We start from the raw sequence: 26,250 nt of genomic DNA, 5'->3' as shown, positions 1-26,250 counted from the left end.
TGGCCCGTAATACATTCGGAATAAAAAGTACAACTCCCAAAAAGCAGCAGTTGCGTTTCGTACTGCGATTGGCTGCTTTAATGCCTTCAGTCAAACACTGCTTCAGTCAAACACTGCTTCAGTCAAACACTGCTTCAGTCTAACACTGCTTCAGTCAAACACTGCTTCAGTCTAACACTGCTTCAGTCTAACACTGCTTCAGCCAAACACTGCTTCAGTCTAACACTGCTTCAGTCAAACACTGCTTCAGTCTAACACTGCTTCAGTCTAACACTGCTTCAGTCAAACACTGCTTCAGTCAAACACTGCTTCAGTCAAACACTGCTTCAGTCTAACACTGCTTCAGTCAAACACTGCTTCAGTCTAACACTGCTTCAGTCAAACACTGCTTCAGTCAAACACTGCTTCAGTCAAACACTGCTTCAGTCAAACACTGCTTCAGTCTAACACTGCTTCAGCCAAACACTGCTTCAGTCTAACACTGCTTCAGTCAAACACTGCTTCAGTCTAACACTGCTTCAGTCTAACACTGCTTCAGTCAAACACTGCTTCAGTCAAACACTGCTTCAGTCAAACACTGCTTCAGTCTAACACTGCTTCAGTCAAACACTGCTTCAGTCTAACACTGCTTCAGTCTAACACTGCTTCAGTCAAACACTGCTTCAGTCTAACACTGCTTCAGTCTAACACTGCTTCAGTCTAACACTGCTTCAGTCAAACACTGCTTCAGTCAAACACTGCTTCAGTCTAACACTGCTTCAGTCAAACACTGCTTCAGTCTAACACTGCTTCAGTCAAACACTGCTTCAGCCAAACACTGCTTCAGTCTAACACTGCTTCAGTCAAACACTGCTTCAGTCTAACACTGCTTCAGTCTAACACTGCTTCAGTCAAACACTGCTTCAGTCAAACACTGCTTCAGTCTAACACTGCTTCAGTCAAACACTGCTTCAGTCAAACACTGCTTCAGTCAAACACTGCTTCAGTCAAACACTGCTTCAGTCAAACACTGCTTCAGTCAAACACTGCTTCAGTCAAACACTGCTTCAGTCAAACACTGCTTCAGTCAAACACTGCTTCAGTCAAACACTGCTTCAGTCAAACACTGCTTCAGTCTAACACTGCTTCAGTCAAACACTGCTTCAGTCAAACACTGCTTCAGTCTAACACTGCTTCAGTCTAACACTGCTTCAGTCAAACACTGCTTCAGTCTAACACTGCTTCAGTCTAACACTGCTTCAGTCTAACACTGCTTCAGTCAAACACTGCTTCAGTCTAACACTGCTTCAGTCAAACACTGCTTCAGTCAAACACTGCTTCAGTCAAACACTGCTTCAGTCTAACACTGCTTCAGTCTAACACTGCTTCAGCCAAACACTGCTTCAGCCTAACACTGCTTCAGCCAAACACTGCTTCAGTCTAACACTGCTTCAGTCAAACACTGCTTCAGTCTAACACTGCTTCAGTCTAACACTGCTTCAGTCTAACACTGCTTCAGTCAAACACTGCTTCAGTCAAACACTGCTTCAGTCAAACACTGCTTCAGTCTAACACTGCTTCAGTCAAACACTGCTTCAGTCTAACACTGCTTCAGTCAAACACTGCTTCAGTCTAACACTGCTTCAGTCAAACACTGCTTCAGTCAAACACTGCTTCAGTCAAACACTGCTTCAAACACTGCTTCAGTCTAACACTGCTTCAGTCTAACACTGCTTCAGTCTAACACTGCTTCAGTCAAACACTGCTTCAGTCTAACACTGCTTCAGTCAAACACTGCTTCAGTCTAACACTGCTTCAGTCTAACACTGCTTCAGTCAAACACTGCTTCAGTCTAACACTGCTTCAGTCAAACACTGCTTCAGTCAAACACTGCTTCAGTCAAACAATGCTTCAGTCAAACACTGCTTCAGTCAAACACTGCTTCAGTCTAACACTGCTTCAGTCAAACACTGCTTCAGTCTAACACTGCTTCAGTCAAACACTGCTTCAGTCTAACACTGCTTCAGTCTAACACTGCTTCAGTCAAACACTGCTTCAGTCTAACACTGCTTCAGTCAAACACTGCTTCAGTCAAACACTGCTTCAGTCTAACACTGCTTCAGTCAAACACTGCTTCAGTCAAACACTGCTTCAGTCAAACACTGCTTCAGTCTAACACTGCTTCAGTCTAACACTGCTTCAGTCTAACACTGCTTCAGTCAAACTGCTTCAGTCAAACACTGCTTCAGTCTAACACTGCTTCAGTCAAACACTGCTTCAAACACTGCTTCAGTCAAACACTGCTTCAGTCAAACACTGCTTCAAACACTGCTTCAGTCAAACACTGCTTCAGTCAAACACTGCTTCAGTCAAACACTGCTTCAGTCAAACACTGCTTCAGTCAAACACTGCTTCAGTCTAACACTGCTTCAGTCAAACACTGCTTCAGTCAAACACTGCTTCAGTCAAACACTGCTTCAGTCTAACACTGCTTCAGTCAAACACTGCTTCAGTCTAACACTGCTTCAGTCAAACACTGCTTCAGTCAAACACTGCTTCAGTCTAACACTGCTTCAGTCAAACACTGCTTCAGTCAAACACTGCTTCAGTCAAACACTGCTTCAGTCTAACACTGCTTCAGTCAAACACTGCTTCAGTCAAACACTGCTTCAGTCAAACACTGCTTCAGTCAAACACTGCTTCAGTCTAACACTGCTTCAGTCAAACACTGCTTCAGTCAAACACTGCTTCAGTCAAACACTGCTTCAGTCAAACACTGCTTCAGTCAAACACTGCTTCAGTCAAACACTGCTTCAGTCAAACACTGCTTCAGTCAAACACTGCTTCAGTCTAACACTGCTTCAGTCAAACACTGCTTCAGTCAAACACTGCTTCAGTCAAACACTGCTTCAGTCTAACACTGCTTCAGTCAAACACTGCTTCAAACACTGCTTCAGTCTAACACTGCTTCAGTCTAACACTGCTTCAGTCAAACACTGCTTCAGTCTAACACTGCTTCAGTCAAACACTGCTTCAGTCTAACACTGCTTCAGTCTAACACTGCTTCAGTCAAACACTGCTTCAGTCTAACACTGCTTCAGTCTAACACTGCTTCAGTCAAACACTGCTTCAGTCAAACACTGCTTCAGTCAAACACTGCTTCAGTCTAACACTGCTTCAGTCAAACACTGCTTCAGTCAAACACTGCTTCAGTCTAACACTGCTTCAGTCAAACACTGCTTCAGTCAAACACTGCTTCAGTCTAACACTGCTTCAGTCTAACACTGCTTCAGTCAAACACTGCTTCAGTCAAACACTGCTTCAGTCAAACACTGCTTCAGTCTAACACTGCTTCAGTCAAACACTGCTTCAGTCAAACACTGCTTCAGTCAAACACTGCTTCAGTCAAACACTGCTTCAGTCAAACACTGCTTCAGTCAAACACTGCTTCAGTCAAACACTGCTTCAGTCAAACACTGCTTCAGTCTAACACTGCTTCAGTCAAACACTGCTTCAGTCAAACACTGCTTCAGTCTAACACTGCTTCAGTCAAACACTGCTTCAGTCTAACACTGCTTCAGTCTAACACTGCTTCAGTCAAACACTGCTTCAGTCTAACACTGCTTCAGTCTAACACTGCTTCAGTCTAACACTGCTTCAGTCTAACACTGCTTCAGTCTAACACTGCTTCAGTCTAACACTGCTTCAGTCAAACACTGCTTCAGTCTAACACTGCTTCAGTCTAACACTGCTTCAGTCAAACACTGCTTCAGTCTAACACTGCTTCAGTCAAACACTGCTTCAGTCAAACACTGCTTCAGTCTAACACTGCTTCAGTCAAACACTGCTTCAGTCTAACACTGCTTCAGTCAAACACTGCTTCAGTCAAACACTGCTTCAGTCTAACACTGCTTCAGTCAAACACTGCTTCAGTCAAACACTGCTTCAGTCTAACACTGCTTCAGTCAAACACTGCTTCAGTCAAACACTGCTTCAGTCTAACACTGCTTCAGTCAAACACTGCTTCAGTCTAACACTGCTTCAGTCAAACACTGCTTCAGTCAAACACTGCTTCAGTCTAACACTGCTTCAGTCAAACACTGCTTCAGTCTAACACTGCTTCAGTCAAACACTGCTTCAGTCTAACACTGCTTCAGTCAAACACTGCTTCAGTCAAACACTGCTTCAGTCTAACACTGCTTCAGTCAAACACTGCTTCAGTCTAACACTGCTTCAGTCAAACACTGCTTCAGTCTAACACTGCTTCAGTCTAACACTGCTTCAGTCAAACACTGCTTCAGTCAAACACTGCTTCAGTCTAACACTGCTTCAGTCAAACACTGCTTCAGTCAAACACTGCTTCAGTCTAACACTGCTTCAGTCAAACACTGCTTCAGTCAAACACTGCTTCAGTCAAACACTGCTTCAGTCTAACACTGCTTCAGTCAAACACTGCTTCAGTCAAACACTGCTTCAGTCAAACACTGCTTCAGTCTAACACTGCTTCAGTCAAACACTGCTTCAGTCTAACACTGCTTCAGTCAAACACTGCTTCAGTCAAACACTGCTTCAGTCTAACACTGCTTCAGTCAAACACTGCTTCAGTCTAACACTGCTTCAGTCTAACACTGCTTCAGTCAAACACTGCTTCAGTCTAACACTGCTTCAGTCAAACACTGCTTCAGTCAAACACTGCTTCAGTCTAACACTGCTTCAGTCAAACACTGCTTCAGTCTAACACTGCTTCAGTCTAACACTGCTTCAGTCAAACACTGCTTCAGTCAAACACTGCTTCAGTCAAACACTGCTTCAGTCTAACACTGCTTCAGTCAAACACTGCTTCAGTCTAACACTGCTTCAGTCTAACACTGCTTCAGTCAAACACTGCTTCAGTCTAACACTGCTTCAGTCTAACACTGCTTCAGTCTAACACTGCTTCAGTCAAACACTGCTTCAGTCTAACACTGCTTCAGTCTAACACTGCTTCAGTCAAACACTGCTTCAGTCTAACACTGCTTCAGTCTAACACTGCTTCAGTCAAACACTGCTTCAGTCAAACACTGCTTCAGTCTAACACTGCTTCAGTCAAACACTGCTTCAGTCAAACACTGCTTCAGTCAAACACTGCTTCAGTCTAACACTGCTTCAGTCAAACACTGCTTCAGTCAAACACTGCTTCAGTCTAACACTGCTTCAGTCAAACACTGCTTCAGTCTAACACTGCTTCAGTCAAACACTGCTTCAGTCTAACACTGCTTCAGTCAAACACTGCTTCAGTCTAACACTGCTTCAGTCTAACACTGCTTCAGTCAAACACTGCTTCAGTCTAACACTGCTTCAGTCAAACACTGCTTCAGTCAAACACTGCTTCAGTCAAACACTGCTTCAGTCTAACACTGCTTCAGTCTAACACTGCTTCAGTCAAACACTGCTTCAGTCTAACACTGCTTCAGTCTAACACTGCTTCAGTCAAACACTGCTTCAGTCAAACACTGCTTCAGTCAAACACTGCTTCAGTCAAACACTGCTTCAGTCAAACACTGCTTCAGTCAAACACTGCTTCAGTCTAACACTGCTTCAGTCAAACACTGCTTCAGTCAAACACTGCTTCAGTCAAACACTGCTTCAGTCAAACACTGCTTCAGTCAAACACTGCTTCAGTCTAACACTGCTTCAGTCAAACACTGCTTCAGTCTAACACTGCTTCAGTCTAACACTGCTTCAGTCAAACACTGCTTCAGTCAAACACTGCTTCAGTCTAACACTGCTTCAGTCAAACACTGCTTCAGTCAAACACTGCTTCAGTCTAACACTGCTTCAGTCAAACACTGCTTCAGTCAAACACTGCTTCAGTCTAACACTGCTTCAGTCAAACACTGCTTCAGTCTAACACTGCTTCAGTCAAACACTGCTTCAGTCAAACACTGCTTCAGTCTAACACTGCTTCAGTCAAACACTGCTTCAGTCAAACACTGCTTCAGTCTAACACTGCTTCAGTCAAACACTGCTTCAGTCAAACACTGCTTCAGTCAAACACTGCTTCAGTCTAACACTGCTTCAGTCAAACACTGCTTCAGTCAAACACTGCTTCAGTCAAACACTGCTTCAGTCTAACACTGCTTCAGTCAAACACTGCTTCAGTCTAACACTGCTTCAGTCAAACACTGCTTCAGTCAAACACTGCTTCAGTCTAACACTGCTTCAGTCAAACACTGCTTCAGTCTAACACTGCTTCAGTCAAACACTGCTTCAGTCTAACACTGCTTCAGTCAAACACTGCTTCAGTCTAACACTGCTTCAGTCAAACACTGCTTCAGTCAAACACTGCTTCAGTCAAACACTGCTTCAGTCTAACACTGCTTCAGTCAAACACTGCTTCAGTCAAACACTGCTTCAGTCTAACACTGCTTCAGTCTAACACTGCTTCAGTCAAACACTGCTTCAGTCTAACACTGCTTCAGTCTAACACTGCTTCAGTCAAACACTGCTTCAGTCTAACACTGCTTCAGTCAAACACTGCTTCAGTCAAACACTGCTTCAGTCAAACACTGCTTCAGTCAAACACTGCTTCAGTCAAACACTGCTTCAGTCTAACACTGCTTCAGTCAAACACTGCTTCAGTCAAACACTGCTTCAGTCAAACACTGCTTCAGTCTAACACTGCTTCAGTCTAACACTGCTTCAGTCAAACACTGCTTCAGTCTAACACTGCTTCAGTCAAACACTGCTTCAGTCTAACACTGCTTCAGTCTAACACTGCTTCAGTCTAACACTGCTTCAGTCTAACACTGCTTCAGTCAAACACTGCTTCAGTCTAACACTGCTTCAGTCTAACACTGCTTCAGTCAAACACTGCTTCAGTCAAACACTGCTTCAGTCAAACACTGCTTCAGTCTAACACTGCTTCAGTCTAACACTGCTTCAGTCTAACACTGCTTCAGTCAAACACTGCTTCAGTCAAACACTGCTTCAGTCAAACACTGCTTCAGTCTAACACTGCTTCAGTCAAACACTGCTTCAGTCAAACACTGCTTCAGTCAAACACTGCTTCAGTCTAACACTGCTTCAGTCAAACACTGCTTCAGTCTAACACTGCTTCAGTCAAACACTGCTTCAGTCAAACACTGCTTCAGTCTAACACTGCTTCAGTCAAACACTGCTTCAGTCTAACACTGCTTCAGTCAAACACTGCTTCAGTCAAACACTGCTTCAGTCAAACACTGCTTCAGTCTAACACTGCTTCAGTCAAACACTGCTTCAGTCAAACACTGCTTCAGTCAAACACTGCTTCAGTCTAACACTGCTTCAGTCAAACACTGCTTCAGTCAAACACTGCTTCAGTCTAACACTGCTTCAGTCAAACACTGCTTCAGTCAAACACTGCTTCAGTCTAACACTGCTTCAGTCAAACACTGCTTCAGTCTAACACTGCTTCAGTCTAACACTGCTTCAGTCAAACACTGCTTCAGTCAAACACTGCTTCAGTCTAACACTGCTTCAGTCAAACACTGCTTCAGTCAAACACTGCTTCAGTCTAACACTGCTTCAGTCAAACACTGCTTCAGTCAAACACTGCTTCAGTCTAACACTGCTTCAGTCAAACACTGCTTCAGTCAAACACTGCTTCAGTCTAACACTGCTTCAGTCAAACACTGCTTCAGTCTAACACTGCTTCAGTCAAACACTGCTTCAGTCTAACACTGCTTCAGTCAAACACTGCTTCAGTCAAACACTGCTTCAGTCAAACACTGCTTCAGAACACTGCTTCAGTCAAACACTGCTTCAGTCTAACACTGCTTCAGTCAAACACTGCTTCAGTCAAACACTGCTTCAGTCTAACACTGCTTCAGTCAAACACTGCTTCAGTCTAACACTGCTTCAGTCTAACACTGCTTCAGTCAAACACTGCTTCAAACACTGCTTCAGTCTAACACTGCTTCAGTCTAACACTGCTTCAGTCAAACACTGCTTCAGTCAAACACTGCTTCAGTCAAACACTGCTTCAGTCAAACACTGCTTCAGTCTAACACTGCTTCAGTCAAACACTGCTTCAGTCTAACACTGCTTCAGTCTAACACTGCTTCAGTCTAACACTGCTTCAGTCAAACACTGCTTCAGTCTAACACTGCTTCAGTCAAACACTGCTTCAGTCAAACACTGCTTCAGTCAAACACTGCTTCAGTCTAACACTGCTTCAGTCAAACACTGCTTCAGTCAAACACTGCTTCAGTCTAACACTGCTTCAGTCAAACACTGCTTCAGTCTAACACTGCTTCAGTCAAACACTGCTTCAGTCAAACACTGCTTCAGTCAAACACTGCTTCAGTCTAACACTGCTTCAGTCTAACACTGCTTCAGTCTAACACTGCTTCAGTCTAACACTGCTTCAGTCAAACACTGCTTCAGTCAAACACTGCTTCAGTCTAACACTGCTTCAGTCAAACACTGCTTCAGTCAAACACTGCTTCAGTCAAACACTGCTTCAGTCAGCAGAGCAGGAGCAAACACCTGTGCGACGAATGTTTCTTTGCAGCCAAATTAACTGGAAATACTACATTTGGATTATCATAAGCAAGGTGGGAAATTAACGGGGGATTGGGGCAGAATGCCACGAAAAAGTGATAAAAAACAAACAAAACAAAATTAGAAAAACTTGCTCTTATAATGGTAAAAATGCCACTAGAAATGAATTTAAAGGGGCAATAATCGCCTCTAATGTATCAGAAAGTGCTCCTCACTTTTTTACACAAGTGCTCCTGATGACATGATAGTGTAGAGCCCTGCGCATGCAACGCCAATGTCATGGGTTTGATTCTCAGGCAACTCAAGAACTGGAAAAATAACATATGGCTTGAATGCCATATAGTGTTTGCCAAATAGATGTAAACACTGAAAACAAAAATAAGTGAAGCATGTCTACATGAAGTGTAGTTTAGTGGGGAAAGAGCTTCAGTAAGCTTCACGGCCGACTCCACACTTTAAATTAAAGTCTACAAATGATTTATGAGGGTGATTTGAAGTTCACCGTTCACTGACATGACGGATGTGTCGTGACTTTGATCTCGTCCAGGAGCTGAACTCCCATCAGGAGGAACTGGATGCTCTGATGAGCAGGAAGGAGACGTTTGAGGCGGTGAGTGGACACGCGCGCACACACACACAATGGACTGTTTAATTTGCTCACTATGTTTCAGATTTTAAATTGGTGCTGCTACAAACATTCCTGTGTTTGCAGGATCTGGTTCACTCTCTCTCTCTGTGTTTGCAGGATCTGTTTCACTCTCTCTCTGTGTTTGCAGGATCTGGTTCACTCTCTCTCTCTGTGTTTGCAGGATCTGGTTCACTCTCTCTCTCTGTGTTTGCAGGATCTGTTTCACTCTCTCTCTGTGTTTGCAGGATCTGTTTCACTCTCTCTCTGTGTTTGCAGGATCTGTTTCACTCTCTCTCTGTGTTTGCAGGATCTGTTTCACTCTCTCTCTGTGTTTGCAGGATCTGGTTCACTCTCTCTCTCTGTGTTTGCAGGATCTGTTTCACTCTCTCTCTGTGTTTGCAGGATCTGTTTCACTCTCTCTCTGTGTTTGCAGGATCTGTTTCACTCTCTCTCTGTGTTTGCAGGATCTGTTTCACTCTCTCTCTGTGTTTGCAGGATCTGGTTCACTCTCTCTCTCTGTGTTTGCAGGATCTGGTTCACTCTCTCTCTCTGTGTTTGCAGGATCTGTTTCACTCTCTCTCTGTGTTTGCAGGATCTGTTTCACTCTCTCTCTGTGTTTGCAGGATCTGTTTCACTCTCTCTCTGTGTTTGCAGGATCTGGTTCACTCTCTCTCTCTGTGTTTGCAGGATCTGTTTCACTCTCTCTCTGTGTTTGCAGGATCTGGTTCACTCTCTCTCTCTCTGTGTTTGCAGGATCTGGTTCACTCTCTCTTTCTGTGTTTGCAGGATCTGGTTCACTCTCTCTCTCTGTGTTTGCAGGATCTGGTTCACTCTCTCTCTCTGTGTTTGCAGGATCTGGTTCACTCTCTCTCTCTGTGTTTGCAGGATCTGGTTCACTCTCTCTCTCTGTGTTTGCAGGATCTGGTTCACTCTCTCTCTCTGTGTTTGCAGGATCTGGTTCACTCTCTCTCTGTGTTTGCAGGATCTGGTTCACTCTCTCTCTCTGTGTTTGCAGGATCTGGTTCACTCTCTCTCTCTGTGTTTGCAGGATCTGGTTCACTCTCTCTCTCTGTGTTTGCAGGATCTGGTTCACTCTCTCTCTGTGTTTGCAGGATCTGGTTCACTCTCAGGCCAAACAGGAGGCAGTCGTGCTTCACGAGAAGCTCCTGGATCTGGAGAACCGCAGAGACGCCCTGCTGACTGAAGACCGGAACATGGGCTCTCCACAAGAGGAGAGGGAACGCCTCTTTAAACAGGTCTCAGCTATTATATTTCATTACATTTAGTACATTAAAAGATTTCAACGGACGTGAACATGACTGTTCTTTTGCTGGTTTTAGGTGAAAGAAAACAACCAGGAGATAGCCAGCATGGAACGGCAGTATGTATTCATAAACCATATGCATGTTTGTTTTGTTCAAGCTTGAATGTTCACTTGAGTACACACTCTTGGTTGGTTTGTAGATCCACAAATGCATGCTTCAGTCATTATGGTGTTGTATGCAAATATTGTATTTACTTATACACAGTGTGTCTTATGATCAGTACATAAAAAAAGCTAAAATGAATATGCTGTTTTTATGTAGACTGTCAGAGGTACGTGAGAAAATTAGCAATCTCACCGAAGAGATGCGGCAACTAGATGCTGACATGGAGGAACATCAAGGTGATTTATATAGAATGATCCTAAATATGAAAATGCATTCAGTTTGTGATGATCATAGACTGTTGATTTAGAGAGAAAGGAATGGGGAAAATAGTAGAAGACTTGACTTGATCAGTTTTTAATGTACAGTGGGGAGAACAAGTATTTGATACACTGCCGATTTTGCAGGTTTTCCCACTTACAAAGCATGTGGAAGTCTGTAATTTTTATCATAGGTACTCTTCAACTGTGAGAGACGGAATCTAAAACAAAAATCCAGAAAATCACATTGTATGAATTTTTAAATAATTAATTTGCATTTTATTGCATGACATAAGTATTTGATCACCTACCAACCAGTAAGAATTCCGGCTCTTACAGACCTGTTAGTGTTTCTTTAAGAAGCCCTCCTGTTCTCCACTCATTACCTGTATTAACTGCACCTGTTTGAACTCGTTACCTGTATAAAAGACACCTGTCCACACACTCAATCAAACAGACTCCAACCTCTCCACAATGGCCAAGACCAGAGAGCTGTGTAAGGACATCAGGGATAAAACTGTAGACCTGCACAAGGCTGGGATGGGCTACAGGACAATAGGCACGCAGCTTGGTGAGAAGGCAACAACTGTTGGTGCAATTATTAGTAAAAGGAAGAAGTTCAAGATGACGGTCAATCTCCCTCGGTCTGGGGCACCATGCAAGATCTCACCTCGTGGGGCATCAATGATCATGAGGAAGGTGAGGGATCAGCCCAGAACTACACGGCAGAACCTGGTCAATGATCTGAAGAGAGCTGGACCACAGTCTCAAAGAAAACCATTAGTAACACACTACGCCGTCGTGGATTAAAATCCTGCAGCGCACGCAAGGTCCCCCTTCTCAAGCCAACGTCCAGACCCGTCTGAAGTTTGCCAATGACCATCTGGATGATCCAGAGGAGGAATGGGAGAAGGTCATGTGGTCTGATGAGACAGAAATAGAGCTTTTTGGTCTAAACTCCACTCGCCGTGTTTGGAGGAAGAAGAAGGATGAGTACAACCCCAAGAACACCATCCCAACCGTGAAGCATGGAGGTGGAAACATCATTCTTTGGGGGTGCTCTTCTGCAAAGGGGACAGGACGACTGCACCGTATTGAGGGGAGGATGGATGGGGCCATGTATCGCGAGATCTTGGCCAACAACCTCTTTCCCTCAGAAAGAGCATTGAAGATGGGTCGTGGCTGGGTCTTCCAGCAGGACAACGACCCGAAACACACAGCCAGGGCAACTAAGGAGTGGCTCCGTAAGAAGCATCTCAAGGTCCTGGGGCCTCATGTACAAAGACTTGCGTTGAATTCATACTAAAACATTGCGTAAGGACAAAGCTGTAAATGTGCGTACGCACAAAAAAATCCAGATGTATGAATCTCTGCGTACGAAGGATCCCACGCATATTCTCTTTGTACATCCCAATTAACGTAAATTTGAGCGCACATGCACGAGCACAACGCCCCACCCAGTCTCCTCCCTTAATTAAACCAATTTAAATATGGTAATGAGTCCACTTTGGCAAAAGAAAACAGTAAGAAAATGACGGCAAGAAATGAAACTTTACAGAAAGTGAATTGGAAGTGCTACTATCGGAGGTAGAAACGAAAAAAAAAATTGGAAAAGTTTGGAACTTTGTCCTCCGGAATTAATAACAAAAGGAAAAAAATATGAGTGGGAGAGTTTGGCTGATGCCGTCAATGCGGTGGGATCGTCGTACTGTAGAGTAGACTGAGTACAGTTGAGACACTTTTTGCGTTTTGATTTTTCACACAAAAATAGACATTGAAAAGAAGTGAATTTCCACATGACATGCCACATGATTACATTAGCTTGTAGACTAAGATGTTATCAATCAATAATACCCACAAGTAGTTTTTATTTTAAATATAAGGTGCTTTTTGTCTCAACTTTGTCTCAACTGTACCCATGTAGTAGAGTTGTAGTAGAGCATGGTACAGTTGAGAGACCCATTTCTAATGTCGTGAAGGTAACTAACCATTCATGGTAAATGTAAATATAAAAAATAAAGACAAATAGAAAAGAAAATAACAACTGGGCAACATTTTTGTTTATTCATCCATTTATATGCATTCATTTTATTTAAATTAGCACTGGTTAAAATGTATAAAGCAGGAACAAGATATGTAGAATCACACATATCAAATTGTATTTTCATTTGCGTCCTATACTGGCTACATGATTGCTGGCTGAACAACTAAACAGTGTGTTTCCTAATAGAACTCTATCGGGGGTACAGTTGGTACTGCTACATGTGTGTCTCAACTATACCCCGCTGGCCACCTCGCACATTTCTCTAGATTTTGCAATTACCTTGCATGACACAATACCATGAAATATGCCCGTTTTTAGGGCACAGAATAACGTTTGTGGTGATACCAGTTACGTTTAACAGTCACATAAGGATAATAAGCTAGTCATTGTGGAGAGTGCATGGTGAAGTGAACATCATATCTTAGAAAAAAAAAGTTTTTCCGATTTCTTCGGATCGGAGATGTGTCCGTTGTTCAAATTTCCCACGATCAAAGAGGACACTAATACGCACGTGCACAGCAAAAATACAACTTGTTATTTAAGCAAGTTATTTAAGGTGTCTCAACTGTACACAGTCTACTCTAAATTACCTTAAAAAGAAATGGTCTGATATAAAGGTGGACATTAAAACCAAAGCTGCCATAGAATAAGGGCTGTATCATTTTGCATAATATGCTTTTATATGTTCTTACTTAATTGCATAATTGATAGAATATTTTCATAAGGCTCGTGTGACAATATATGTCATTTATTTTATAAATTGCAAATTAATAGCAATGTTTCCCACAGGTGGTGGTGCGATAGACTTGTAGAACAATTCGTTGTGTAATGTTTGCAACTTCACTTCATTGCCTGTAAGAGTCGCCAACGGACAAAAACAGTGAGAAATATACGTACGCCAGACATGAAATTGGCGTGGAGGAACGCACATTCTCGCGTTAATTTCACTGTTAGTACATACGACCGTGAGCGTGAAAGCTGCCGTACGCAAAGTTTTTGTGCGTACGCAAGATTGATACATGAGGCCCCAGGAGTGGCCTAGCCAGTCTCCAGACCTGAACCCAATAGACCCTTTTACAGTTGGTAAACATGGTGACGTATTTGTGTGGGCGGGGCTTAGCTGGAGGCAGAAAGATCCCTCTGGCCGCTTCAATAACGTTAGTTTGCCAGTTTTGTTAGATGGTTTTTTTAACAATGACTGGAGAAAATCCGATTTTGCCTTAATGTGCAAGGTCACTCACTGTCCAGGACCGCGATTGTTATTTGCATAAGTTAATTTTAACGGACGGAACCAGATGATCGTACACGGTCAGTCAATGGACGATCTGACAGGATTAACGTTAACGCTACCTCCGGTTGAGTGGCCTGACTTCTACACCTACCCGATAGAGAAACCGAGGGTAAAGAGAAACTGAGGGCATATATATATATATTTAGATGCCTATAACTGTGTGCTGAATGGTCATGTAAAGACTTGTGTGGTACGATCCGCAGTTCTGCCTAGCCAGCGCCAAGAAGACGACAATGTAAAGAGTGACACTACGGTGCAATTTTAATGATATGAATATTTTCTAGAAATAAAAATTCCCGATACAGCATACTCATTTTTCATCGATTCTTGCACGCAACAACACAAATAAAAATAATAATTTAAGCTCCTTTTTATGTAGCCGAATCTGTGCTGGTTTGTATTGGCCGCCTCCAGTTTTCCGTTTGTTTTGCCTCCAGCTAGAGCCGTGACGTAACTGTGACGTCGGTGCAAAAGGGGTCTATAGAGAATCTTTGGAGGGAGCTGAAAGTCTGTATTGCCCAGCGACAGCCCGAAACCTGAAGGATCTGGAGAAGGTCTGTATGGAGGAGTGGGCCAGAATCACTGCAGTGTGTGCAAACCTGGTCAAGAACTACAGGAAACGGATGATCTCTGTAATTGCAAAGGTTTCTGTACTAGATATTAAGTTCTGCTTTTCTGATGCATCAAATTCTTATGTCATGCAATAAAATGCAAATTAATTATTTAAAAATCATACAATGTGATTTTCTGGATTTTTGTTTTAGATTCCGTCACTCACAGTTGAAGAGTACCTATGATCAAAATTACAGACTTCTACATGCTTTGTAAGTGGGAAAACCTGCAAAATCGTCAGTGTATCAAATACTTGTTCTCCCCACTGTATGTTAAGCATTTCAGTTAAATATTGTTCATTGTAAACCTATTTCACAACAAACATGTTTCTGATATTCAGGACAACAGCACTGTTGCTCATAGAAATCTCCAGATATGATAGTTGGTTCACAAACTGAGACTTTGGTGTTTAGTAATAATAATACTGTCTCAGAATGACGTGCAGACCACGTTTCTGAACACCGAATAGGCTTTGTTGGTGTAAATGTGTGTGTGGTGTCCTGTATTATTTTCAGTTGCTCTGGTTTATTTGTGTTTGAATTCTCAATTACAGCAGTTTTTATAGTACATCAAGCTTTTTAGCGCAATTTTCCACCGGACAAAATTGCGATGGTTAACTCATGATTTCTGTTCTGTCTGTGCGCACCAATCTTGCACTTCTATCTACTCCTCAACCAGACCACCTAGAGACTTCGGGTTTTCGGCATTATGTCAAGGAAGGTCTAATCTCGGGAACGCACAAAAAAAATCCAGGAAAAGATTTACTATCTCTTAGTGTTGTGATCCCATGACGTGAGAAAATTGCGCTAAAACACTCACTGAGTTTTTATTACTTGTTTTCATTCAAAACATGAAGGGAAATTGATTTTAAGGCTTTAATGCACCAACTATAATAAACTGAGTCTGGAGTCTGAACACGTTTTCCTGTCGGCACAGGGGAACGAACTCAGAAGTATAAGGAGCTGCAGAAGAGAGAAGAGGAGATCGACGGTGTGTCTCACACACACACTGATGCTGCATGTTAGGGTTACACATACTCGTGTTGATCATTAGATGATGAGCTTGAGTGTTTCCACAGCGTATTTGAACACGTTTGAGGAGAATAAACATCAGGAGCAGCAGCTGATCAGAGACTCTCAGAGCAGTGTCGTGGCTTTACTGGAGCACTCCAGCAGGGTACACACACACACACACCTGACACACACTCCTCTGTGATCAGAGACTCTCAGAGCAGTGTCGTGGCTTTACTGGAGCACTCCAGCACACACACTCACCTCTCTCACGAAACACACACACTCACCTCTCTCATGACACACTCACTTCTCTCACAACACACACACACCTCTCGTTTCTCCCTCTGTAACATGCTAGAGTTTGAGTCATGACAGGAGTGTGTGGTGTTTTTCAGAACATCAGTCGTCTGCATCAGCTGTCGGCCGTCACAGCGCAGGAGCTTCGGTCCATGCAGGACGATCTGAGCTTTAAAGAGACGGAGATGCAGAAGTCTCACAGCACCGCCAGAGGCCTTTCCTCAGGTTAGTTGTTCTCTCACTGCTGTATGTGTATTTGCCTGGAGATATATATATATATATCCCAGTCTGGAGTTAAATAAATAGATTGAGATTCACAAATCACAATTTTTTTTTAAAAAATTCACAAACAAATAAATCATCGTGATTAATTTCCATGAGTATGTGGACTCTTTCTCCTCTGGTAGTTGTTCAGGTTGAGGATTCACTGTGAGCATCTCCGTCAAGTCACATTAATACTAGAGATGCACCGATTGATCGGCTGGTGACCGGAATTGGCCGATTTTCACGTGATCGGCCGTAACCGGCGACCGGCCGGTCAGTCTGACAAATGCCGATTTTATGCCGGTCAAATGCACTCGGGCGCCGCATGATTAACATCGCGCAACATCAGCATCACACGTGCACATGGAGCACATGTAGAAAACCTCGTGAATTACATCCGTTCAGACCTCAAGCGCGTATTTTTTTTCGCCGTGCATGTTAATCATTGAGTGCATTCACAACGGAAGCAGGAGCAGCGCGTGAGCGTGTCAAGCAGGAGCGTCGCGAGCAGTGAAGCGCGTGTTTCGGCGCCGAGTCTATTTGCTGCACTGCTTGCGCTCAATTAAAGGGAAAGCACACTTTTGATGGAAAATAGCCTTATAGGGTTTCACAAAAAAAAGTGCCCAAAATGCACAGAATTTGCGTGTTTTAACAAGAACTGGAGTAGGCTGTGTCAGAAAAGAAAACAAAGACTAATATTTATAGAAAATGTACCCATTTAAACTTGTTTTATTATTCAGTTTGTACAAGTGATTGCAATAGGCCTGTGTGTGTGTGCTTTGAGAAATATCTTAATACTGCAAGGCTATATTTATTTTGTTTTTTATTTATATATTATTTTATTGCCATTCCCTGTTTTCATACAGACGTTTTGTTTGCTAAATACATATATATAAAATTATTGGATATTGAATGTGAAAAGGAAATGGTTCTTCCACAACACTGCACTTTAGATGTGTGTGAACTATGCAAATTGTAAAATGTTTTATTATAGAAATTATATAAAATAAATATTTGTGTGTGCTGTAAAGTGGTTAGAAAAAATGAAATCGGAATTTTGAAATGAAACAGCATTTTTAGTCATTTCTGCTGATCCGTGTGAACGGAAATCTTGACTACATCATGCGTTGTGGTCGTGTCTAGGCGCAGGTCCTCCATCTGATCTGGGTACGGCTCGGATCCGGCTGACTACATCATGCGTTGTGGTCGTGTCTAGGCGCAGGTCCTCCACCTGATCTGGGTATGGCTCGGATCCGGCTGACTACATCATGCGTTGTGGTCGTGTCTAGGCGCAGGTCCTCCATCTGATCTGGGTTCGGCCCGGATCCGGCTGACTACATCATGCGTTGTGGTCGTGTCTAGGCACAGGTCCTCCACCTGATCTGGGTATGGCTCGGATCCGGCTGACTACATCATGCGTTGTGGTCGTGTCTAGGCGCAGGTCCTCCATCTGATCTGGGTACGGCTCGGATCCGGCTGACTACATCATGCGTTGTGGTCGTGTCTAGGCGCAGGTCCTCCACCTGATCTGGGTATGGCTCGGATCCGGCTGACTACATCATGCGTTGTGGTCGTGTCTGGGCGCAGGTCCTCCATCTGATCTGGATACGGCCCGGATCCGGCTGACTACATCATGCGTTGTGGTCGTGTCTGGGCGCAGGTCCCCCATCTGATCTGGATACGACCCGGATCCGGCTGACTACATCATGCGTTGTGGTCGTGTCTGGGCGCAGGTCCTCCATCTGATCTGGATACGGCCCGGATCCGGCTGACTACATCATGCGTTGTGGTCGTGTCTGGGCGCAGGTCCTCCATCTGATCTGGATACGGCCTGGATCCGGCTGACTACATCATGCGTTGTGGTCGTGTCTGGGCGCAGGTCCTCCATCTGATCTGGATACGGCCTGGATCCGGCTGACTACATCATGCGTTGTGGTCGTGTCTAGGCGCAGGTCCTCCATCTGATCTGGATACGGCCCGGATCCGGCTGACTACATCATGCGTTGTGGTCGTGTCTGGGCGCAGGTCCTCCATCTGATCTGGATACGGCCTGGATCCGGCTGACTACATCATGCGTTGTGGTCGTGTCTGGGCGCAGGTCCTCCATCTGATCTGGATACGGCTTGGATCCGGCTGACTACATCATGCGTTGTGGTCGTGTCTGGGCGCAGGTCCTCCATCTGATCTGGATACGACCTGGATCCGGCTGACTACATCATGCGTTGTGGTCGTGTCTGGGCGCAGGTCCTCCATCTGATCTGGATACGGCCTGGATCCGGCTGACTACATCATGCGTTGTGGTCGTGTCTGGGCGCAGGTCCTCCATCTGATCTGGATACGACCTGGATCCGGCTGACTACATCATGCGTTGTGGTCGTGTCTGGGCGCAGGTCCTCCATCTGATCTGGATACGGCCTGGATCCGGCTGACTACATCATGCGTTGTGGTCGTGTCTGGGCGCAGGTCCTCCATCTGATCTGGATACGGCCTGGATCCGGCTGACTACATCATGCGTTGTGGTCGTGTCTAGGCGCAGGTCCTCCATCTGATCTGGATACGGCCTGGATCCGGCTGACTACATCATGCGTTGTGGTCGTGTCTAGGCGCAGGTCCTCCATCTGATCTGGGTACGGCCCGGATCCGGCTGACTACATCATGCGTTGTGGTCGTGTCTGGGCGCAGGTCCTCCATCTGATCTGGGTACGGCTCGGATCCGGCTGACTACATCATGCGTTGTGGTCGTGTCTGGGCGCAGGTCCTCCATCTGATCTGGATACGACCTGGATCCGGCTGACTACATCATTCCTTGTGGTCGTGTCTGGGCGCAGGTCCTCCATCTGATCTGGGTATGGCTCGTATCCGGCTGACTACATCATGCGTTGTCGTCGTGTCTAGGCGCAGGTCCTCCATATGATCTGGATACGGCTCGTATCCGGCTGACTACATCATGCGTTGTGGTCGTGTCTAGGCGCAGGTCCTCCATCTGATCTGGATACGGCCCGGATCCGGCTGACTACATCATGCGTTGTGGTCGTGTCTAGGCGCAGGTCCTCCATCTGATCTGGGTACGGCCCGCATCCGGCTGACTACATCATGCGTTGTGGTCGTGTATAGGCGCAGGTCCTCCATCTGATCTGGGTTCGGCCCGCATCCGGCTGACTACATCATGCGTTGTGGTCGTGTATAGGCGCAGGTCCTCCATCTGATCTGGGTACAACCCAGATCCGGCTGACTGCATCATGCGTTGTGGTCGTGTCTAGGCGCAGGTCCTCCATCTGATCTGGATACGGCCCGGATCCGGCTGACTACATCATGCGTTGTGGTCGTGTCTAGGCGCAGGTCCTCCATCGGATCTGGATACGGCCCGGATACGGCTGACATGCGTTGTGGTCGTGTCTAGGCGCAGGTCCTCCATATGATCTGGGTATGGCTCGGATCCGGCTGACTACATCATGCGTTGTGGTCGTGTCTAGGCGCAGGTCCTCCATCGGATCTGGATACGGCCCGGATACGGCTGACATGCGTTGTGGTCGTGTCTAGGCGCAGGTCCTCCATATGATCTGGGTATGGCTCGGATCCGGCTGACTACATCATGCGTTGTGGTCGTGTCTAGGCGCAGGTCCTTCATCGGATCTGGATACGGCCTGGATACGGCTGACATGCGTTGTGGTCGTGTCTAGGCACAGGTCCTCCATCTTATCTGGATACGGCCCGGATCGGGCTGACTGCATCATGCGTTGTGGTCGTGTCTAGGCACAGGTACTCCATCTTATCTGGATACGGCCCGGATCGGGCTGACTGCATCATGCGTTGTGGTCGTGTCTAGGCGCAGGTCCTCCATCGGATCTGGATACGGCCCGGATACGGCTGACATGCGTTGTGGTCGTGTCTAGGCACAGGTCCTCCATCTTATCTGGATACGGCCCGGATCCGGCTGACTACATCATGCGTTGTGGTCGTGTCTAGGCGCAGGTCCTCCATCTTATCTGGGTATGGCTCGGATCCGGCTGACTACATCATGCGTTGTGGTAGTGTCTAGGCGCAGGTCCTCCATCGGATCTGGGTACGGCTCGGATCCGGCTGACTACATCATGCGTTGTGGTCGTGTCTGGGCGCAGGTCCTCCATCTGATCTGGATACGGCCTGGATCCGGCTGACTACATCATGCGTTGTGGTCGTGTCTGGGCGCAGGTCCTCCATCTGATCTGGATACAACCTGGATCCGGCTGACTACATCATGCGTTGTGGTCGTGTCTGGGCGCAGGTCCTCCATCTGATCTGGATACGACCTGGATCCGGCTGACTACATCATGCGTTGTGGTCGTGTCTGGGCGCAGGTCCTCCATCTGATCTGGATACGGCCTGGATCCGGCTGACTACATCATGCGTTGTGGTCATGTCTAGGCGCAGGTCCTCCATCTGATCTGGGTACGGCCCGGATCCGGCTGACTACATCATGCGTTGTGGTCGTGTCTGGGCGCAGGTCCTCCATCTGATCTGGATACGGCCTGGATCCGGCTGACTACATCATGCGTGGTGGTCGTGTTTGGGCGCAGGTCCTCCATCTGATCTGGGTACGACCTGGATCCGGCTGACTACATCATGCGTTGAGGTCGTGTCTAGGCGCAGGTCCTCCATCTGATCTGGATACGGCTCGGATCCGGCTGACTACATCATGCGTTGTGGTCGTGTCTAGGCGCAGGTCCTCCATCTGATCTGGATACGGCTCGTATCCGGCTGACTACATCATGCGTTGTGGTCGTGTCTAGGCGCAGGTCCTCCATCTGATCTGGATACGGCTCGTATCAGGCTGACTACATCATGCGTTGTGGTCGTGTCTAGGCGCAGGTCCTCCATCTGATCTGGGTACGGCCCGCATCCGGCTGACTACATCATGCGTTGTGGTCATGTATAGGCGCAGGTCCTCCATCTGATCTGGGTACGACCCGGATCCGGCTGACTGCATCATGCGTTGTGGTCGTGTCTAGGCGCAGGTCCTCCATCTGATCTGGATACGGCCCGGATCCGGCTGACTACATCATGCGTTGTGGTAGTGTCTAGGCGCAGGTCCTCCATCGGATCTGGATACGGCCCGGATACGGCTGACATGCGTTGTGGTCGTGTCTAGGCGCAGGTCCTCCATATGATCTGGGTATGGCTCGGATCCGGCTGACTACATCATGCGTTGTGGTTGTGTCTAGGCGCAGGTCCTCCATCGGATCTGGATACGGCCCGGATACGGCTGACATGCGTTGTGGTCGTGTCTAGGCACAGGTCCTCCATCTTATCTGGATACGGCCCGGATCGGGCTGACTGCATCATGCGTTGTGGTCGTGTCTAGGCACAGGTCCTCCATCTTATCTGGATACGGCCCGGATCGGGCTGACTGCATCATGCGTTGTGGTCGTGTCTAGGCGCAGGTCCTCCATCGGATCTGGATACGGCCCGGATACGGCTGACATGCGTTGTGGTCGTGTCTAGGCACAGGTCCTCCATCTTATCTGGATACGGCCCGGATCCGGCTGACTACATCATGCGTTGTGGTAGTGTCTAGGCGCAGGTCCTCCATCGGATCTGGGTACGGCCTGGATCCGGCTGACTACATCATGCGTTGTGGTCGTGTCTAGGCGCAGGTCCTCCATCTGATCTGGATACGGCCTGGATCCGGCTGACTACATCATGCGTTGTGGTCGTGTCTAGGCGCAGGTCCTCCATCTTATCTGGATACGGCCCGGATCCGGCTGACTACATCATGCGTTGTGGTAGTGTCTAGGCGCAGGTCCTCCATCGGATCTGGGTACGGCTCGGATCCGGCTGACTACATCATGCGTTGTGGTTGTGTCTAGGCGCAGGTCCTCCATCTGATCTGGGTACGGCCCAGATCCGGCTGACTACATCATGCGTTGTGGTCGTGTCTAGGCGCAGGTTCTCCATCTGATCTGGATACGGCTCGGATACGGCTGACATGCGTTGTGGTCGTGTCTAGGCGCAGGTCCTCCATCTGATCTGATCTGGGCTGACTACAGTAAATCTTAGGATAAACAGAAAGACTAACATTAGCGTAGATGCCATTCTTCTTATGATGTAACGATTACATCGGGCTGACCTAGTTTATGCAGGCTAACATTCATTCTAGCCTTGAGGTCTTGAACGCATGAACTAGCTGATCCACATTTTTCATTGAAAGCATATTTTGTCATTTAGATACATTTTTAAGATGGAAGAATGCAGTTTTACAGATGCTAGAAACGTGGCTTTCAAATGAAAGATTGATATCAAAGATGGATGCATCAAGGGTTTAGCAGACTCTTTAGGTGTTGAAACAGAATTGATTTTTTCTTTTAGATTTTTGATGTTAATCTTTGGTGCGAAGTTCTGACTTCAGTCTGTATCTCCTTATTATTCTTCTTAATTCACAGTCTGTGCTTTTAAAATTTGGTTGGGCAGAATTTTGTGGATGAGTGTCGGTGTCCTGATGCTGGCTGTTGGTCATGCTAGTTGTGTTCAGTATTTTGTTTTTCCTACTTCATGTCCATTAGGTCCATCACACTCTCTGTCTCTCTATCTCTCTCAATCTCTCCCTCTCTCTCTCTTTCCTTCTTTTGTATGAAACTTCTTGGTGTTCTCCTCTAATTCCCAAACATTGTCTTATCTCCTCAGAGCCATTGAGAAATGTGGCACTCAACTTCCTCTGAGTGTCTCTTTTCATAGCAGTCGGACATTGTTTGTCTCTCCCCTGTTTGTTGATCTTGTGCTATTTCACTTTCACGGTCCTGCAGAAACACTCTGTGGTTTTGAAGGCATTTGCTGTGTGTGTGTGTGTGTGTGTGTGTGTGTGTGTGTGTGTGTGTGTGTGTGTGTGTGTGTGTGTGTGTGTGTGTGTGTGTGTGTGTGTGTGTGTGTGTGTGTGTGTGTGTGTGTGTGTGTGTGTGTGTGTGTGTGTGTGTGTGTGTGTGTGTGTGTGTGTGTGTGTGTGTGTGTGAGTGCGTGAGTGCGTGAGTGCGTGAGTGTGTGTGTTGATGGTCAGTGTGGAGGGCTGCTGAAAGACCCCTAGAGAAGGAAGCAGTCCAGAATGCTCAGAAGTGCTGACAGGGTTTTTGACTGCTACACCCACACATACACACACACACACACACACACACACCACACAGTCTCTCTCCAAATAAGTCTGCCTATCTGAGGGAAGTGGCCCTCTTCCACTTCCTTCCTGTTCATGCCCCCCTCTGACGCTCCCATGGTCCCACACACACACACACACACACACACACACACATACATCAGCATGTCTCCAGCGGGACGGGCCACACACACACACACACACACACACACACACACACACACACACGCACACACATCAGGGCTCAGTGTCCCTGGGGACGGCGTTTCAACAGATCAGTTTCAGTGTTTCTTCATCCACATTGCAGGATTGCTGGACAGCAGAGCAGATTTAAGTTTATCATGTATCTCTGTCACGGATCGGCCAGATCTGCGATTATTGCCAAAGGTCAGAGATTGTGACCTCTGAACCCTAACCCTTAATGCTGACAGGCTGTTGGGCAACGAGCAGCAGACAGCAGATACACACGTACATGTGGCAGAGTCAACGCGCTTCACAATAATCTTCAGGCTAAAAGAACGCCTGATGGGTGAAGATGCATGATGTTTGCTGTGATTCAGCATGGGTTTATAGTGACACCTGTAGGATAAACAGTGGCTCTGCTTAGTCCATTTAAATTAAGCTTCGGGCGGCTTGTTTATAATTGAAATGCTGATGTATTTGTTCATGTATGATTGTGTTTTGTGTTTATGCATTAGAAAGTGAGCGTCTCCAGCAGGACCTGCTGAAAGTGGAGCAGTTGGAGAGTAAGGTCAGCTCAGAGCTGCAGACTCTGAGAGATCAGCTGGAGCTCATGAAGCAAGAGCTGCACACGTACCGGGACCTGGAGGCTCTCACAGCGGCCGGAGAGGACCGCAAGAAGGTACCGGCTTCTGGATAATGAGGAACTGCTGATCTACTGTGCACTGAATGTCTTTGTGTTGAGCTGTAAAACCGCTAGTCTTGTAAGAAATGTATGAATGCTTTGCTGTTTTGTGAGACTAAATCTAATCCTTCAATACAACATGATTCAGTCGTGTCCTCTACTCTCAGCTCTCTTGCCTGACACCTTCATCTACACTTAAATATCAGCACAGATACAAACCTTCACAAAATAAATGAAAATATGCAACATTTGTTTGTCAGTATAAAGGTGGATATAGTTAATAAATACGCGGTGGTTATATCACGTTAGGCAGTTTATGCTGCCTTTATAGTGAATGTGGTGCTATGTTGTCCCATCAGAGACTGCAGGAGGATCGAGTGACGCTCACTCAGAGGAAGGACACGTTCAGGAAGATGATACACAACATGAACGAGGAGTACGAGGCTCTTAAAAACCAGTTACAGGAGAACGAGACGCATGTGGAGGTGAGAAACCCTCATGGGAACAGTTTCTTCAGCTTCTTCTGGCTAACAGAGGAGACGGTTATAACCACACATCATAAACAGAGGTGCCCTTTCTTCACCTTCTCCCATAATGCCCATGATTTTAATAGCAAGAGTTTCCTCATTTTGAACTCTTAAGTCAAGTCACCTTTATTTATTTATATAGCGCTTTATACAACACAGATTGTTTTAGTGCAGGTCATGAGTAAACTTCCTGCTGTCAAGAAAACGGCTCATCCCAGAGTTTTTGGAGAATTAATTTGGAGCAGCATTATGAATGTCATGTAAATGCAATTTTCCTTTTTTAATCATTAAATATGGGATGTTCCCCTGATTTATAGGATCCCTGTCATGAATCAGACCAGTGCGGTTCTCAAGGATGGAGAACTTCTGTTCATTGCAGCTTTAATTACATTCAAATGCTAATGCTTTTACCCAAGACTCTGGCACTGATAAATCTTCTACACAAAATAAATACAAAATATTGGTTGATCTAATTTCATAGTATAATTCCTTTGTTATTTGTATTATCATATCTCCCAGCTTTAAAAATGCTGTTAAAGCATTAAGTCAAGTGCATTTTCATTTGTATAGCACAAAGCTGCTTCACATAAGGCTTTATAAGGCATTATATACATAACAGTATGACTTTCTGTAAAGCTGCTTTGAAACTATGTGTCAGAAGGCTGTGTTTGTGTATGTGTATGTGCTCACTGACGGGTTAAGAGCACAACACTCACACATGCGTGTAAACGGGAACCACGCTTTCTGGTGTTGTGTTGTTGGATTGATGTATTGCTCTCTAATTTGACTGTTCACTTTCCAGCTCACCAATATGGAGAGGAAATGGCAACATCTTGAGCAGAACAACTTTGTGATGAAAGAATGTATCCTTTTATAATGTGTGTTTTTCTAGGAGAAGTTCTCATCAGAAGTGTGATGTGTAACGTCTCATGATCCCTAACTCTATTATACAGTCATCGCCTCGAAAGCTGTGGAGAGCGATTACCGGCCAGTGGTGAAGACTGTCAACAAACATCTGCAGGAGTACAATAAGATTCTGGTTGATACCCTACAGGGGACGAGAAACTGACTTCATGTTGAAGATGACCCTGCGTTCAGCATTCTGAAGATTACTGTGTTTGACTGTAGTGTGTAATTCATCTGATTGTTTTTCTACAGTAAAAAACTCCTTTTAATCGTCTTGTTGTTCATTGTGAGCATCACTGCACCAACTCTGTGTGTGTGTGTGTGTGTGTGTGTGTGTGTGTGTGTGTGTGTGTGTGTGTGTGTGTGTGTGTGTGTGTGTGTGTGTGTGTGTGTGTGTGTGTGTGTGTGTGTGTACAGCTTTAACCTATATTGTGGGGATCAGCCAGTGGCCCCTATGAAGAAAACAGATTAATAACATGCTAAATAATGTTTTAATT

The 26,250-nt window shown here is 45.6% G+C and overlaps 1 protein-coding gene across 2 annotated transcripts in view; it reads left to right on the top strand.

The window, feature by feature from the left end:
- The window catches only part of ift74 (intraflagellar transport 74), a 53,172-nt gene extending 27,145 nt beyond the window's left edge, over positions 1-26,027 (top strand). For both annotated transcript variants that reach the window (XM_081366024.1, XM_081366023.1), the window contains 11 exons: positions 9,050-9,112; positions 10,243-10,386; positions 10,471-10,511; positions 10,717-10,796; positions 15,701-15,754; positions 15,843-15,940; positions 16,173-16,299; positions 24,154-24,317; positions 24,680-24,805; positions 25,650-25,710; positions 25,801-26,027. In XM_081366024.1, coding sequence (XP_081222150.1) covers positions 9,050-9,112; positions 10,243-10,386; positions 10,471-10,511; positions 10,717-10,796; positions 15,701-15,754; positions 15,843-15,940; positions 16,173-16,299; positions 24,154-24,317; positions 24,680-24,805; positions 25,650-25,710; positions 25,801-25,916 — 1,074 coding nt within the window. In that variant the 3' untranslated portion in view covers positions 25,917-26,027. The remainder of the gene's footprint in view (positions 1-9,049; positions 9,113-10,242; positions 10,387-10,470; positions 10,512-10,716; positions 10,797-15,700; positions 15,755-15,842; positions 15,941-16,172; positions 16,300-24,153; positions 24,318-24,679; positions 24,806-25,649; positions 25,711-25,800) is intronic.
- Positions 26,028-26,250: the final 223 nt, after the last annotated feature.

This window comes from Scardinius erythrophthalmus (assembly GCF_964197995.2).
Source record: "Scardinius erythrophthalmus genome assembly, chromosome: 5".
In the NCBI taxonomy this organism is placed as follows: Eukaryota; Metazoa; Chordata; class Actinopteri; order Cypriniformes; family Leuciscidae; genus Scardinius; species Scardinius erythrophthalmus.
Note: the sequence above shows the minus strand (reverse complement) of the source record. Positions and strands in the feature narration are given on the sequence as shown.